This window comes from Furipterus horrens, unplaced genomic scaffold, assembly GCF_987537825.1.
Source record: "Furipterus horrens unplaced genomic scaffold, mFurHor1.1.pri manual_scaffold_10, whole genome shotgun sequence".
NCBI lineage: Eukaryota > Metazoa > Chordata > Mammalia > Chiroptera > Furipteridae > Furipterus > Furipterus horrens.
The window spans coordinates 46,774,281-46,791,833 of NW_028327180.1; the positions used below are offsets into that span (position 1 = coordinate 46,774,281).

The following is a 17,553-nucleotide window of genomic DNA, read 5'->3' on the forward strand; positions in this document are numbered from 1 at the left end:
GGAAGTGGCGCGAGGGAGCCGTTTACGGCGGGCCTCGTGTGCTGCTTCCTCCCGCCACTTACGGCCGTCGCCCGGAAACCCCGGAAGTGAGGGTCGGAGACGGGCGGGAAGAAGCCGCGAGGAGGCAAGCACGCGGGAGGGACCAGTGATGCGCAGGCGCAGAGGCCTTATGACGCATGCGTGCAGTTGTGTCCCTGTTGCCTGCCGCCCTGAAATGTCTTTAACTGCCTGGGTGGCCGTTATTTGTGGCCGGGGCTCCTCCTCTCTCCACCTTGGATCCCTTGTGGGCCGCGTTCTCCGCGGTGCCAGGGGACTGCAGAGTTTTTGCCTGGGTTAGGACCTGCGTTTCATTCTCAGGGGGAGCTGCAGTAAGGAGACTGCGAGATCAGGTGAGTCCAGGAGGCTCTCAGGCTAGCCCCGTTGTAGAAGCAGTATCTCGAATCGCCGGGCTTGGCGAGGATCGTACCAGTGAGGTTTCAAGGACCCCCGGCTTTGTTGCTTTCGCTGGACCCAAAGGCGATAGAGGCCATAAGCGCTTAAAACTGTGGGGTGTCGACTTTCCACTCCCGCTGGCCTCAGACTGCGCTACTGTAGGGCTCGCGTGGCTTGCTCACAGTCATTCAAAGCCACCTGGAAGGAGCTCCCACGACCATTGGTACCTGTCCTGCAAGACTGGCCACCTTCCTAAAAGGAAGGATGATATTCCTTCTAAAACGAGTGTGGACGTAAGAAACGTTCAAACTTGTAGAGAATTCTTATGAGTTTATTTGAGCCAAACTGAAAATTGTGTGGAAACAAAATCTCAAAAAATTGAGAAAATGCTCTGGAGAATGGCAGCTTTGCAGCCTATTTTATATGTTGAAGAAAGGAAGAGAGGTAAGGAGGGTTACATGTAATCCACTGGTGATAAAGGGAACAAGAGAAAGCAAAGCGGAGTGGGGGTAGATATCTGGGATTGGATTTAAAAAGGAAAATGGAGAAACATATACTTTTATATTGGTGGGTACAGGACTTAACATTTATAGCACACAGAGATGGTATGTGGGGAAGAAGATAACAATAAGGAGTTCTGTGGGCTCATGGTGGTGTGGTCTTGCCCTGTGGGGTTGGTCAGATTATTCTGACATTTTGAAGGTATGTTATTTTAGATGCAAAAATAGGCCCATTTAAGGTAAACATTGACCTTTGACAGGGATGTTATGGGTATGGGACACAATTACCTGCTATGACCTGCCTTTATTTAGGAATTTTTATGTTCAGATCATTCTGTAAGGTTACTTTCAGTCTCTGAGTTTGTAAGGTCCACCAGGCAGGCCTCCCCTGAACTTGTCAGCTTTAGTATGTGACTCCTTCTTTATCCTCAGGGATGAAGTTAATGCATGCTAATTGTGGGGGGAAATAAAGAGCAGCAAACTAAGGCAGACTGTGGATATCCCCTGTCACCTGACCCTCTTAGAAATTTCTCCTTTTGACTCTTAGGGTTGGCCTCCTGTATGCCAGATATTGCTTCAGGCCAGGGGTGGACAAACTTCTATAAAGGGCCAGATAGTAAATATTTTAGGCCTTGTGGGCCAAGAGGCAAAATTGAGGCTATGTAGGTACTTTAATAACCCCAAAGAAAAATGTCCATAACATTTTTTTTACTGGTGGAATTCAAAATGTAATCAAGTACAGTTTTTAAAATATAGGTCTATTAATGAGAAGAATGAAATGCTTTTTTGAGTGCCAAGTTAGTCTTTCCTGTCATCTGTGTTCACCTGTAATGACTGGTTTTGGTTCACAAAAATGGGGGCTGGATGTGGCGTATGGATGAACAAGTCAAATCTAAGCTCTGCTCTTAGGAGGCCACAGTCTGTGCGGTGGTGGTGGGGATCAGAGACCCATAGATCAGTAAACATAGCACAAAGGTGTTATTAGAGAAAACAACAGGGTGCTGAGACCTTGATAAGGGAAGAGGGCAGGGCCTGTACTGATAAGGTTATCCAGTAGAGATTCCAGTCAGGAGGTAGCCATGTGAACACTCTGTGCCAAAGGTCACATTGTGGGACTTTTTTCTGTCTAGTGTGATGCTCAGTGATCTGAAGAGAGTGGGCATTTTCCCATGCCAATAAAGGTCTATATCAGGAAGTTTTAACTTGTGATCAGCCATGGACAGACTCTAGAAATAGCACAGTATCATACATATATGCATTTTTGTGAATTGAAGATACACAGCATTTATTAGATTAACAAGTGGACCAAAACAAGTTACTAAATCTGTATTGTCACTTTTTAATGACTGCATGTGACTTTGGGGTGTGGATTTATGGTAATTTATTGAAGCCAGACTATGGAGTCCCTTGGGTTGGTTCCATTTTAAACAACTTTTAAAAGTATCTTTATATATATATATATATATATATATATATACAGTGCTTATTTAATCTAAGGGTGTGCACATTTAATACTGGTAATTCCTCAGTTGCCTCCCAGAAAGACTGTACAACCATGACCACTACATTCATAATTCATTTCATAGTGTTTAAAATGCATCATCTGAGACTGAAAAATTGAAGCACCACAGGGCCTCACCCAGACTTATTTCAGTGGACCAATCAGAATCCATTGAAGGACTTGGAAACAAGACTTAAAGTAAACAAGTTATCTGCATACCCCTGGGTGAGATGAACTTACTGAAGGGACCTACCTAAGGACAAAAATGGAAAGTTTAAAACCACATGCATGCCTGCTTTGGTCCTGGCGAATGTGTCATAAAGAATGTATCCTGAATCAGAAGTGTGTTTTACACTCTGCACTGCAAACTTATCCCTGGGTTTATTTATTTACTTTAAAAGATTTTATGTATTTTCAGAGAGAGAAGGGAGGAAGAAAGAGGGAGAGAAACATCAGTGTGTGGTTGCCTCTCATACACCCCCAACTAGAGGCCTGGCCTGCAACCTAGGTATGTGCCCTGACTGGGAATCAATTGACTACTACCTTTTGGTTCTTTCTCACAGATGCATCTCTCTCTCCCCCTTCCTTCCTCTCTAAAATCAATAAACATGTCCTCGGGTGAGAATTAAAAAATAATATATGCACAGTAATGCAAGTTTTTTAAAAAGTGTATATATTCTCCTCCCTGCCCTAGATGCAATTGCTGTGTTCAGTTTCCTTCTGTAGCTTAAGAGATAAACTATATTATGTATCTCAATGACATTGTGGAAATTGTTCCCTCTATATACAGATCTTATTATTTTTGACATTTTAGCTTTAACAGTTTTTTTCAAACGTAAATATATATAGACAATAAAAGTTGTTATTTAAAAACTAAGGGGTTACTGAAGAAATCCAGGCCCATATCCAGACCTATAGTCTCAATAAAGCCAGAGCTTGGTGTGGCTGTCACCTCATCTCCTGCAGTAACTAAACCCCATATGGTCAACTAGCTGAAGCCATAGTGGGAGGAATGATGTGGGAACAAAGGTCCTGTCCCATGCTGGAGCACAAAGCATTCCTTGGGCCTGATTATGTCACCAAGCAAACCTCTGGTCACAGAGGAGTTGCCCTGAGACCAATAGGTATTCCAGTGTCTGGGAGAGGACATTCCTGGGTAGGAGTTCAGACTCTGATGTCTGAAAAATAGGGCCATCGCTAAACCTGGCCCTGAATCGTACAGCAGTGACCCCATTCCAGATCAGAACTGCTCGAGGCCTTGCTGAAATTGCAGTGGGAGACTGTAAAGCCTCTTGGGTCAGCCAGGCATGAGGGTTCTTTCGGGGTCTCACTGTAGCAATGTGGTCCAGGCAAGTGAAGTGACAGGCTACACCTTTGATCACACTGACTCCTCTTAGGGGTATATGACAAAGGTGAAGAAAAACAAAGCTCACTATTAAGGCTGCTTTGCTGAGCAGAACCTTGGGCTTAGAGTCTGACCTCCTGGGTTCCAGACCTACTCCCTGGGCGAAGCCATTCTATTTCCTGCTATAAAATAAAATTAATATATCCCACTTGGGATCTGATGGTTAAATGAGGCATGTACAATACAAAATGTGCAGAAATTACCTTGTAAATTATAAATACAAGTCAAAACAGTCCCATATGCCCCTCAGATATTACCTGGTACTTTCACATTTTCTTTCGTGTACCTCCAGCATAGCACCTGTGTGCTTCCTGTACTTGGCATAAATTAAATGCTCAGTAAACCATTGAACAGAAGAGGTTTATGAATTAAAAAGATGTGGGTAATTGTTTTAGCAGAAACATACACCCTTTGAAGAAAGACTGAAGAAATCATATGAGCCAGTATAGTCAAGCTGCTGAATTACTCAAATTAAGTAGGCTGAAACATGAGGAAACAATTCTATTTCGCTTTAACTAGGTGAAGACTTACACTTTTGGACTTTTCAGGTGTGCATCAATGCCTGGAGATAAATACATTCTAATAGATAACCCTCTGAAGAAGTTAGAAAAGAATGAAGCACACTGGAAAACTTACATCCATTGTCCAGACCACATGACTTCTAGAAGGTCGCCAGCACACACCAATCTGGACTTTAAATGCCCGACTGATTCTTTTCAAGAAAGTACTTTTTACTGCAAGAACTTTTTCTTTCTTCTTTGGAACACTCTAGGTAGTAGCGCCTAGTTGTATTTTCCATTTGCAAATCCTGAGACCCTACAGATCTTTGTCATTTATTTCTAGACAAAGCCTCCTGACTTGTGCTCAGTCTACAACTTTTAACTGTGATTGAAGGGAACGGTTTCCAAGTCATATGGAGGAACTGGGCTTTGAAGGCAGACTTAAGTAGCGGTGTGATCAAAGACAAGTGACTTAACCCCCTTGGGCCTCGTTTTCATCTATAAAGTAATAAAACAACACAAAAAGAATTGTGTGTGAAAACCCACTACTGTGTCTACCATAAATATGCTCGATAAGCACAAGCTGCCACAACATTCCTTGGTTTTCCAGGTTATAATGTTCAATAAAGGCATGTCATTAACTGTCACACCGTGATTTCTATAGTTTTATTCTACTATTTCATAAATTCACAAATCACAGGTGCTATATTTGGCTCAGGGAAAAAAAGTTTGCAATACTCCAGATAAGAGAACCAGGTCAGTTGCTCTTTCTACCTCTTGTTCGTCTTGTTGCTGGGCACACTGAAGACAGGGTCACTCAGAAAGAGACTCTCACTGACAAACTGGGACCAGTCTCAATTCCCTGGACACCATCATTTATTTTTGGTAAATGCCATCAATGAACATACAGTGTCATTCCCACAGAAGTTGGTAGCACTGAAGTTTTGAAAACATGACAATTTTTAAAAATTCACAATTTTCAGATCCTTTAATAATTTAATGTTCTCTGCCCTTAAGGCTGTTATGCCCTTAACAAACCAGGTATGGTTATGTCCCAGTGATAATAAAGGGCCTATTGCATACTGTGCCAAATACACAGCAAAATTCGGAAAGTCCAAGTGCTTCTTCACTGGAACATATTCTGGCTTCTTTCCTTTGTAATAGGGGTTTTATTTTCCCTATGACGAATTACTTAAAATATGGTGCTTAAAAATTCTATACCAAGTCTCAACACAGTGATCAAAACACTATTCAAAAATGCCCTCTGAGCCTTAGGTTCCCTTTCTGTAAAATGAAGGAGTTGGGGTAATGTTGCAGACCATACCACACTACAAACAGGCAAACTGAACTTTCTGCCACAAATCCCAGTCGTGAGGAGTGCGAGAAGAGCAGCTGCAAATGTGAATGTGGGAGTGTGGGACAGGGGTGGCAGACCAGGCTGCTAAGTGGCTGAAAACCAGCCCTTATGGGTCATTGTCACCTCTGAACTGTCAAGTCTCCAAAGTATGTCTTTGTCTTTTGCTTTGATCTACTATGATTGTCTCATTTATTCCAGTGTATGTACTTACTGTGAATTTATGTACAGAATTAAATATCCTATTTATTAATTTATAAACCATAATAAAACCAGTCATTTCCCCTCACCAGCAGATCTTGCACTGGAAAAGGAAAACAAACCAATATACAAATTTCAGCAATACTGGAAATTTCATTAAACCCAGATGGAGGCATAATTCATTTTGGAGTTCAATTATATGTTCAAGGAGCCAGTTACTATAATTATAAAGACAACCACCATAATATCTTTGCAGTGCAAAATTATCCCCATTTGTTATTCAACAGAAAAATTCAACTATAGACTTGACTATCTCTGGCGAAGGCACTCTTGAGCTCATCACCAGTAACGCCCTTCAGGATTGCCTTTTTGGATTTCACATAGCAATCATCTTGAAACAAGGGGCCAAAGTAATTAGAAAGCAAGTGAACAGCAGACAATAAACAGGGAGTCCTGAGGCTGGTGGTCATAAACTCACGCCAGAATGCATCTGAGACCCCTCCAGGAGTGGCCCAATGTGAGCTGACAAAATGGAACCTCTTAAATGTAAAATCCCAATGATCAACAACAAACCAAGCATCAAGCATAAGCTACGTCACTTCCCCTGAGCAGGAAAATGTCTCGCTCACCAGGAGGTACAGTATGACCCCTGTCCCATCTGTTGGGGACGGTGCTAAAGGAAGAAAGCAACCATCACCAAGGACCCACCAACCCAGCCAGTAATCTTTTCTAGGAGGGAGGGCTCAGTCCTTCATGATGCCAGGAAAGAGACCCCCACCTGGACCTCGGCACGCAGGTCATCATGATGTGAACCTGCAAAAACCAACATTTTCTTGACCAAAGCATCTGACCTGACCAGATCCCAGCTTGGTGCTTGCCTCTTTTTCCTCTTCACCAGGACATGATTCAGACCCTAGTGTAAACACCACAAGAACAGGCCATGGAATCAAAGCACTGCTCTCATCTGTCACAAACCACTGAGATGATATACTTGATTTATTCTGCTTTCAGTGATTGTGGTCATCTGAGAGGTGCTTCTCAACACCTTGTTTTCTACCAAATGCTGGTATGTGTCAAGACAGGCATCAGCAGTGGAACTTTGCTCATTTTTAAACATTTAAAAACTAAACAGTTTTCAATTTATAAGCCAGTCCTTCTACATCCCCTCCTGGGGACCAAGGTATAAATACACACAACTATAAAACATTCCCTACAAAAATGAGATCCCCCTGAAATCAACATCTCCCCAACATCCTCTGAAATCATCACAGCAGTGAGGATCCACTAGAAAAGACAAAAAAGGCAGAAGTAGAACTTGAAACACTGAACATGATTTTCTAATGACCCCTCTCCCAGCCCTGCAGTCTCCTTACTGCTCTGAGAGGAGCAATGCCCTGCTACACCTTTCCCTCTGGATCCCAATACACAGCTCTGACTTACAGGTCAAAGAATCAGCATCTAAGAATTTAATGCCAACTGCAATAGCTATTCACTTGGGAGTGCTTGCCAGTAACTGCAAACAGCCATAGGGCTGATGGGGAAACTAAGTCTATCTTGCCCACTCCAGGGTCTGTATTCATGATTATACCTTTCCAGGGGGTCATCTGGAAATGCTATCTGGGAAGCAGAACAAGAACTCTGAAATACATGACTTGGGGAATAAGTCCACACAGAAAAATAAAACCTGGCCAAGATCTCCGTAGTGCTGCCGCCCTCAGATGACTGACTCCAGGTAGGAAGAGCATGAAGTAACATGAGGGTGGTGGTCCTCACTGCATGGAGGGCATCCTGATGCTCCAGGAGGCCAGGAACCCCAGGGTCCTCTGAGGGTTGTGCACTGTCTCCTTGGCTAGGCTTACATTCACTGGTTGGCAGAAGTTTCTGGTACTGCTTGGGATTGGGGTGGGGGGAGTTGCAGAATGGCCCCCCCATCCTCTAGGTTCTACACATCATAGCGGTTCAAACTGTATGAGTTTGGGTAGCTCTGCCGGCTATACTGGAAGTGGTCAGTTAAAATGTTGTTGCGGCCATATTGATAGTCCCCATGCTGGGGGAAGAGGACGCCATTGTGGGGCTTCTTCAGGGGGCTCCGGTGGTGCTCCTTACTGCCCAGGTCCCCTGTTGTCATAGGGAGGAGGTGCTTCTGTGCTTGCTGATTTGCATCGTACTTGGTCTGCAGGGTCAAGAGAGCAATTGAACACTTGGCTCCTTCTCCAGGACACGCACATGAGACAAAGGGGAGCTCAAGATCCACAGCCAAGCAGCCCTTCAAGGCTGACGCAAGTGTTGACCCATGCAGGGCTAGACATGGCCAGTGAACAGTTAATGGACCAGTCTTCCCTGTTAACCTTTCTGTGTCCTTACAGAGGCCTGAACAGGGCCTACGTTGGGAGAGAGTGAAATTCCTACAAAACCTCAGTAGACCCGAGAGCCATGGCTGGAGTGAGGCAAGGGCCAAGGTCATCAATGTGGGAAAAGAAAGGCCAGGATGGGAGGGGCTGCGTCAAAATCATAAACCAGTATGGCAAAACTGGGAGCTAGAATCTGGGCCTCTAAGCTCCTGGCAAGGCCCCTTTTCTCCCCTCCATCATATCTTGGTGCCTCCCTGGGTGTTAAGGGGACAGACTGCCTCCTCCACCCCCAACTCACCTTGTTGTATAGGAAGACCCCCAGGATGGCTGTCATCATACCCAGGACGTTGGTGCTGGTGACTGGGTTCCGCAGCATGATCAGGGACACTGTGATAACCATGATTCTCTTGGTGGCATTGGCAACTGAGTAGCTCAAAGGACTGATGAGGTTGAGGATGCTGAAGGCGATGACATTCTGGGCAAAGTTACAGAAGCCACTGACAGCCAGAAGCAGGAGCGTCCACGGCCACTGGGACACGTAGGTCTACAGATGGGAGCAGAGGTTGGGGGCACAGAGTGGCTTCTCAGGGTCATTCGATGGGGAGCAGACCCAGGTAGATTCTAGTGTGATACACAGCCTCTAATCCTCATGACACTACATGACGGGACAGTCATCACCATCACCACCACCACCACCACCATCACTACCTTAAACGTCACCATCATCACAATTACAATCATCCTCATTACTGTCATCACTGCCATCACCACCTTCCCTGTCTGCCGAGAAAGTGGAGGTTGGAGAGTGGAAGTCAGGTGTACAAAGGGTGCAGGGTGTGGTGTAAACCAAATCCTTCCCTCATCCCTGGACAGTGAGGGGCTCTGGGGTTAGCAGAGTAAGGTCTGCTTCTCTGGACCTGGTCTCAGTCTGATAGGGTTCCTGTAACAGACACCATAGCCTGGGGGCTTACAAACAACAGACATTTATTTCTTAATTCTGGAGGCTGGAAACCCAAGATCAAGGAAATTCCATGTCTGGTGTGGGCTTCTGGGTTCACAGGGGGTGTTTTCTTGTGGTGTTCTCAAGTGGTAGAAGAGGCAAGGGCACTCTCTGGGGTCCCTTTAGGGCACTGATCCCACTGGTAAGGGCCCTACCACCCCCATGATCTATTCACCTCCCAAAGGCCCCACTTCCTAATACCATCCCATTGGGGTTCGGTTTCAACATGTGAATTTTGGATGGACACCAACATTCAGACCATAGCAGACACAGTGCATTCTACAGTGTGTCCTGGTCCTGGGGAAGGCAGCCCCTGAGGGTATGAAGAACCTCCTGGGTGGGGAGCCAGAGGCTCTGCATCTGCCCTGTCACTGGAAGCCCTGGGCAGCTGCTTGACTTCTCTGGTCGTGGTTTCTTGTCTCTGCAACAGGGGATGATGCCTGCTGAGTCTGCACAACGCCACTGCTGTGGGAATCAAATGCAGTAATAGCTCCCAAAGTGGTGTAAAACAATTCTAAGCCACACAAACATGAGAAGAAGGTGATATACTATCAAAACTGCAGTTACCATCTGACCGTCACTGGAATGATGCACTCAGATTAAGGGGGCCAAGAAGTCAATCACCCACCACTAGCAGACATGTATGTGTATCATAGAACACCCTAAAGATCCCAGGCTGACCCTCAGACAGCAGATGGGGGAGAACTAGGTAGGCCCTACTGTGGCCAGGCGGCAGGAGATATCCAGCACTATATCAATTTATATCTACTCAGGGCTGGATGCCACAAACCACATAGCACAACCTCCACACTTCCCCACCCTCCTCAGTCCCAGTCCTCCAGGCAGGAGAACCACGATGCTGTATAGGTAGAGCTGCCACGCCAGTGAACGACCTCTGGAGATGGCACACCAGCCACGGACAGCCCCAGGCTGTGCCCTAGACAGCAGTGCTGGGACGACTGTGTCCCAGTGCTCCAAGGGCAGAGCAGTCTCCAGACCCAGCAAGGTTCCGTCAGGCAGCAAAGCCACAGCTGCTTGGTGGCAGCTACTCTTTGCAGGCCAATTCCCCAGCCACACCGGCCTTGGCTGTGGGAGGACACAGCTAGCTCCACCAGAGCAGTGGACCTGCCAGGACGGGAGCTGGAACAATCTTAGGGTGGCTGCTTGATTCCATCTCTACCACCTTCTGAGAGGGAGGGATCATGCCGTCCTCTCAAAGGTGAGCAAGATACACTTAGGTGACTTGCACGAAGTCGTGCAGACATTTGCTTCTAGTTGGGGTAATGGCTCCTGTATAATACTGTGTGCTCCTAGGGCTGCTGTTAGCATGAGCAGGGTGATCACTAGAAGAAAACTGAAAAATGCCCTCAATACAAGAAAAAGCCAAGAAAAGAGATCAGAGTAAAGCTTATACATACATGTTTGTGTGTGTGTGTGCCCAGAGATGCCAACGAGCTGTAACATAGGACAGTGTAAGATAATGGATACTAAACCTACCGACAATATGATGCAGCCAGTGAAAGGAATGAGAGAAACCTAAATATTACTGAGTAGAAAAAAAAGCAAGTTGCTCTTTTATAAATACCTAAAGAGTCGCTTTTTATGTAAGGAGGAGGGAAGTTATGAGTATATCATATCGTATAAAGACTTGACATACTCAGTGGGGGAAATGGGGGTGAGGAGGAAGAAAGCAATGCTTAAAAACTAAAGAAACACAAGGAACCCAGTTATATAAGTTGTTGACACAGACAAATTATGAAAATAATTATTTCAAGTGCCCTTAGAACACAGTATTTCAGTAAGTTCTCATGTCATCAACAGGTTCTGAGACTTTAAGTGAAAAGACATATTAACAAGAAGTTCCAATATCTCATCAATGCTATAACAAAATGACATTATTCAAGGACCCACTGTATATTTTCAATGGAACATGTTCTAAGGACAAGCAGAGCTGCCCAGAAATCTTAAACTTTTCTCAGTGCTTGACCTGCAGTTGTCCCTGGGGATTCTCACTCGGAGACAATTATGTGTGTGTACAGTAGAATCATGTATGTGGATAATTGGAAGTAGGATAAGTGAATAGGAAGTGGTACAAGGAACCAAATGTTTTAGAAAAGATATAAATTTAAAAAATCAAAGCAGTAATAAGTTCTGTGATGTTAAGTGGAAATTAGAAAGTTGGTATGAATTCTCCCTTCAGCCCCCAAATACTTCTTTCCTAAGCATTTCACTGCAAAGGCTTTAAAGCAATGACAGCCCAACAGCAGTGACCACACATGGTACTGAGACTGCATTTCTAAACACCACTTTCCACTAAAAGCAACCGGGTTCCCCAAGGAGTGGCTGATGGCAGGTCTAAGACTGAAGGTACACATATAAAGGAGGAAATTCTGGTGGATCAAAAGCCACTAAGACTGTCATGTGCTGTTAGAAGGACAGGGAGCCAAGAGAATGGACCCCAGCCAGGAATATGAAAATAATAGCATGTACAATTAACACTACTTCATAATGACACTAAAAAGAAAAAATAATAAAACAACCATCCTTCACCCCCTCAAAAGGGAAAAAACCCTTTATTTACTGGTTAATATTTGCAGTCAGCTCTAACTCTTTACTCTGAAAATGGTAACTAAAAGGAAAGAAGCATTGAACTGCCTCTCGTGCCCTGTACTTCAAGGTAACAGACTATGTAGTCCTGGTTGATGATGAAACGTTATTCACAGGAAAAATCAAAGCTAATCAATGTGGAAGGGAAGTTAGAACATGGAGCCACAGTTTCCTTATCTGGTAACCGGAAATAAGCTCCACTGCATTCACAGGTGGTGTTAAGGATTAAAGACCAATGTCAAGAATCCAGTCAGACCTCATTAAGCCCTAGTATACATTTACTCCTCCCTAACTCCGGCCTGAAGAAGAACACACACCTCCTTATCACTGTCACCTGAATTAGTTTCTAGGGTACTCTCTGGAGGCTGGCCTGCACAGGTGATGGGAAGACACTATGTCCTGTGCTCAGAAAGCTACAGCTACAACTGGAGTACACAGAAATATGTACAGAAATGACACCAAGAAAGGAAATAAGCACAGTTTAAAATAGTCAAAGGGACATCTGAACCAAGTTATCAGGACAGAGAAGTCCCCCATGCTGGTAGTTTTGTTTTCTTTCATGCCACTGGTGTACCTGTGACTATTATCTGCAACTGGAATCTAGCATGCTAGAAAAGGAAATGCAAAGGAAGCCCACTTGACTTCCTCAGCTGCACACAACCTGAGTCATGACAGAGAGCTGTGTATTCAAAGATCTGGCCATTGAAGACCTTCAATGCCCCAAAGTCAATACAGAGGTGTAACTCCCTGACAAAGCACCTACTTTGGAACCAGTCAAGAAAAGGGTGTGTTCTCGGTGCTGGCCAACTCACCAGGTCACTGCTGACCAGGAAAGCTGAGAGGTCTACCAGGACCCACGTGGGGATCATAAAGAAGACGGCATGGCAGCCCAAGATGTTCAGCAGCCGAAGATGGTGGATCCGTGAGTCTCTCAATACCTAAAGAGAGAAAATCTCTTTAAGGGCCAACTAACACTGTAAGTGGCAAAAGGACTCCAGTTACCCAGGCTCCAAACACAGTGACTGTACATTAACTCTGACATCCGACCTTGACTGCCAAACCTCCAAGTGTATGTATGATGAGACATGCAGCTCATGCCCAAAACAAACAATGTTTTATACATAAAAGACCTAGTAAAGAAAATAAACAAAAGCAGCAACACTCAATGCTGGTGAAACTGCAGTGAAATAGGCACTCTGACATCCATTAAATTAGTATATTACTGTTTCAGAATACAACCAGGTAAAGTATATCAAGAGTCACTAAGATCTCTTATCTTCTGACCCAAGAACTATAGACCAATCATAAGGAAGTAACCTGAGAGAAAAACATTGAATTATTGCGTTACTTACAATGAATAGTTGGAAATAACCTGCATTTGCATTAATTGTGGTACCTGAAAAGAGCGTGATTACTCCAGAAATTAAGAGCAATATTTTTTAATGATACGGGAGAATGCAATGTCACAACAGTAAATGAACAAAGCAAAATTCTAAAATGTAGCTATAATATTACAACTCTAAAAACTGTGCAGAAAATACCCTTAGCATTAATAGTTCTTTTTTAGGGGACAGTACTCGGGTACTGGGACTTCACTCAATAGGGTGGAAACCCCTGGGCAGATGGGCACATCTCTTGATTCTTCATCTCTAGCACCTACTACAGAACCTAGCACATAATAGGTGCTCAATTTTGGTTGTTTCATTGCGCTTTTCTCTATTTTTTCCCAATGAGCATATGCTAATTGTATAATAAAATATATTATCTCTTTGCATGCTCTCTCTCTCTCACACCCAAACCTTTCTCCACCCCACTCAAGGAGGCCCTCTCTCTCTCTCTCTCCACCCTCTCGGAAGCACACTCATACCTTTCCACTCTTCTTCCCACAAGGTGAGTACCTTTGTGCTCTCCCTCTCTCACCTAAGCTCCATGGGCCCTGCTTTTGACTCTGTAACTTGTTTCCTGAGCCCACGCAGCCCAGCTGGTTCACTTTTCCTACCTCTGTGTCTTGCTAAATAAACTTTTGCTTGTATTTGAAAATAAATAATTAATTAAAAAAAAAACAAAAAAAAACCCTGACTGGTATGGCTTAGTTGGGCATTGTCGCTGCAAAACAAAAGGCTGAAGGTTCGGTTCCTGGTCAGGGCTCATGCCTGGGCTGTGGGTTCGGTCCCTTGTCGGGAGCATATGAGAGGCAACTGATTGATGTTTCTCTCCCTCTCTTTCTCCTTCCCTTCCCCTCTTTCTAAAAATAAATAAATTATTAAAAAATCCCATAATATCTTTTTAAAAATTAAACAACAAATAGAAAACCAGCAGAAGGACAGCACAATTTTTTTCACTCCAACACCAATGAAATCCCTATTTCACCACTTTTTCAAATGCCACCCACGCACCCCCAAAACACCAAGCATACCACAGACAGTGTCTAAATACCTTTTTGGAGAAAATATTCTGAAGCGAGAAGCACAGTGTGGCAGCAAGAGCACTGATGAGCCCCCACATGTCAAACGACAACTCAGTGACAGTGGCCAGTAGGACGCCGCTGATAATGGGGATGAGTGACAGGTACACCTGTGGGAGGAGGGCAGGAAGGACTGATTGGCTGGAGTTGAGGGGAAAGCCTCAGCTGCTCTCTCCTCCCTCATCAAAGAGACACCAACTATCCCTTTGGACAAGTGTTAGTTGTGACAGAGACACTCTGGGGGTTGGGGGAAGGCAGATGGTTATCAGAGTACTTTGGGCAGGGCTTTGTCACTGTGGGCAGACCTACTCCTTATACTATAACCCCCATTAACAGCCCCTGCTCAGGGCCACGAACTGGGGCTGCTCCTCACAGATCTACTCAGCCACAGCCACCAACACACCAGTTTGAAACCCTGGTCCTCCATGAGGCTGGCAGGGTCCGTTTTCCAACATGTACTTGCCCCTGGCTGGACCACTCCCCCAAATGCCTTCTCTAGCTGGAGAGCTCACTCCCCTTCAGGTCTCAGTTCACATGCCTTTCAAGAAAACTTTCCCCCCTCACCTTTCTGCACCCCTCTACTCTGTCAGGTTCCTCTGCTGAGTGTCCCTGGGCACAGAGGTCTCCACCCATTGTAAGTGTATCGTCTGTGTACCTGCACTCCTTTAGGGCAGGTTCTTGTTCACTGCTCTACTCTGGTGCCCAGCACCCAGCAGGCTCCCAGTAACTGCTGACTGAATGAATAATGTGCAGTGATAGGAGGCCTTCTACAAGGTCCAAGCTTTCTAGGGCCTGGTGCGTGGAATGGCTCCCGAGCTCTGCTGGCTACATGGCTCCCAATTTCTGGAGAAATGGAATCCATTCTTGATGTTTAGCTCTTCTGACTTCCAGCTCATCTCTCTGACAAAGAACATGCTTAAAGTACTATGGAAATTTTAGGATAGGGTGGTGAGGCCCTCCCACTCAGCTCCCCAGGCAGAGCAAGGGCTCTGAATCCCAGCTTCCCCACTACTGGCTATAGCCCTCAGCCACATGACTCTCCCCTTACAAGTCCAATTTCCTCCCCCAAGATCTGGAATGACTTGCCTTATCTCGCTCACAGGGTGGATCCATACTTATTCCCTCATTATTAAGACTCCTGCTCAACTCATTCCCTGCTGTTCCCTCACTGGGTGAAGTTTCCGGCTCCTTGCCCAAGCCGGGTCCAATGTCCTGTACAACGGGGAAACCTGATAAACTTGCTGTGATATCGAGTGATGCGGCTGCACACCTCCCAGGCAACTCCGAGTCAGGAGACAAGTCACATCTGACATAACCCTGGAGGTAAGCAGCAGAGCACACCCAGGTTTTGCAGGGAAAAAGGCTGAAATAAACATCAGCCAGAGGTGGCCCAATTTCTATAAGCTGATCCAGGGTACTGCTGCTCTGAGTTACATAAAACACAGGATGCCAAAAACCAACCACAAAGAAAAGAGGAGCTCTGTCCAGCATGAAATGGATTCCAGCTGGGACAACAGGAGTTCTACTTCCACTTCAAGACATGGGCAAGGCTGTTTCTGGCTAAAGCCACAGCTTCTCTCACCATGAGCCAGGAAATACCCTGGCTTGGCATACTGAACAGACCCTGGATTGTGCCCAAAGCATCTTCCTTATGCAGTTCTGGATTCTATGTGTTATTTTAACTTTCATTCTTAATTATTGGCTGTTTTGATGAATTTTGCCAAAATCAGACTCATTTGACTACCATCTCACTTCGACCCCCGAAACCTCCAACCTAACCATGCTGTCTTTTGCAAAGAAATAAAAAGCCATTCCAGCACAAGGGTTCCACTGGATGGGGAATGAGTGCTTGGCCAAGATGGGACCAAGTCATTGTCTAGCAGATACTCTGGGTAGGGAATCCAGACAGGGAGAAAAATGTGACCAGAGAAAGAGGGCAGCATCTATGAGACCACATAGGAAAGACAACTCAGCAACACACCCCACACACCACTGCTGGCAGAGTGATTTGAGAAAATTAGCAGCAAAAGGGCCACCAGGGGCATCTAAGCTGACTTCCTTATTCGACAGGAAGCCAGGAAACTGGACCACGTCACCAGCTGGGCAACTTCAAGAAGCCCTTGGAGTCCCCACCTGCCCAGAGCCCTCCTGGGTTACCTTTGTGCTCTGCTTCTCTTTCATGATGATCCGGGACAGGAGGACCACCCAGATGGGCATGGTGGCCTTGACTGCAAAGAGAAGCAGGGGGCGCTAAGGTGGCCGCCCTAGACCTGGGATCCACCCTGGGAGCCTGTCTCCACTCCTCCGAGTACTGGGACAGCGTGGCAGCCCCTCAGATCTCTTCAGCCCTTTTCTTTCTGTGGGGCTTCCCCCTAACCCAACAGTTGTGGTCCGCCCTGTTGGGCCCTCAGCTCCCTTCTCAGCCCCACCCCTCCCTGAGACCCCCGTGCTTGTCCTTCCCCTGCCAACAGCCTTGGCGACTCCCAGCCCAGCGTTCCAGGTGGGACACCACCCCACGACCGGTCGCGGCACCCACCGGTGTGAGCGTAGGACACTGGCACCTTCCAGATACTGACGTGCGCCGACACTGACGCGAAGTACTTGCCGAAGGCGAGCGGTAGCACGTAGCGCGGGTAGAAGCGTGGCGGCAGCAGCGGGCCGGGCGACGGGTGTGGGCTGGGCCCGGAGCCCGAGACGGGCGGCGCTGGGGGTACACGCCAAGCTCGCAGCAGCGGTGGAAGTCCTGCGCACAGCGCCAGGATGTGGCATAGCGACACGGTAACGGGGAACGGGAAGGCGCTCAGGATCACCTTGTTGACTACGTTGCCGCCAGCGCTTAGCGCGTACCACAGCAGGCACAGCGCCGCCACCCGTGCACCCTCACGCGCCCCGCCGCCGCCAGCTGGGCTCGGGCCCCCGGTACCCGGCGCCGCCGCCGCCATCCTACCCCAGCAGCCACCCCTTCCCGCCCGTTCGATGGCCAGACGCTGAGCTGGGGCAGGGACGGGAGGGGCGGGCACGCTAGCCAACGCTGCTCCCCATTCGCCACCACCTTGCGTCACCGCCGCTCCCGCCAACACGGAGCGAGCGCAGGCCCCGCCTCCCCACAAGCGCACATCCGGTGGGGGGCCGGACCCCGGAAGCGGAAGGAGGGGCGAGCGGGGCGGCAGAGCGGTGTGTTGAGCCCGGGCCCTCGAACCAGAGACCAAGTGGGATAGATGGGCGCGCGCGAAGTCTC

General features: G+C 46.6%; 1 protein-coding gene and 1 long non-coding RNA gene across 2 annotated transcripts; one reads left to right on the forward strand and one right to left on the reverse strand.

The window, feature by feature from the left end:
- The first annotated feature begins 86 nt into the window (after nt 1-86).
- LOC150000053 (uncharacterized) lies at nt 87-4,893 on the forward strand. The gene is made up of 3 exons (XR_016513625.1): nt 87-389; nt 2,852-2,941; nt 4,358-4,893. It is a non-coding gene; the product is annotated as an uncharacterized LOC150000053 (long non-coding RNA).
- Nucleotides 4,894-4,990: 97 nt separating this feature from the next.
- On the reverse strand, nt 4,991-17,327 carry SLC35E1 (solute carrier family 35 member E1). Its single transcript, XM_090289881.1, has 6 exons — nt 16,852-17,327; nt 16,473-16,543; nt 14,288-14,425; nt 12,664-12,789; nt 8,543-8,788; nt 4,991-8,066 (listed from the first exon to the last, which is right to left on the reverse strand). The coding sequence occupies exons 1-6, from the start codon at nt 17,255-17,257 to the stop codon at nt 7,836-7,838; spliced, it is 1,218 nt and encodes a 405-aa protein (XP_090146007.1). The 5' UTR covers nt 17,258-17,327; the 3' UTR covers nt 4,991-7,835.
- Nucleotides 17,328-17,553: the final 226 nt, after the last annotated feature.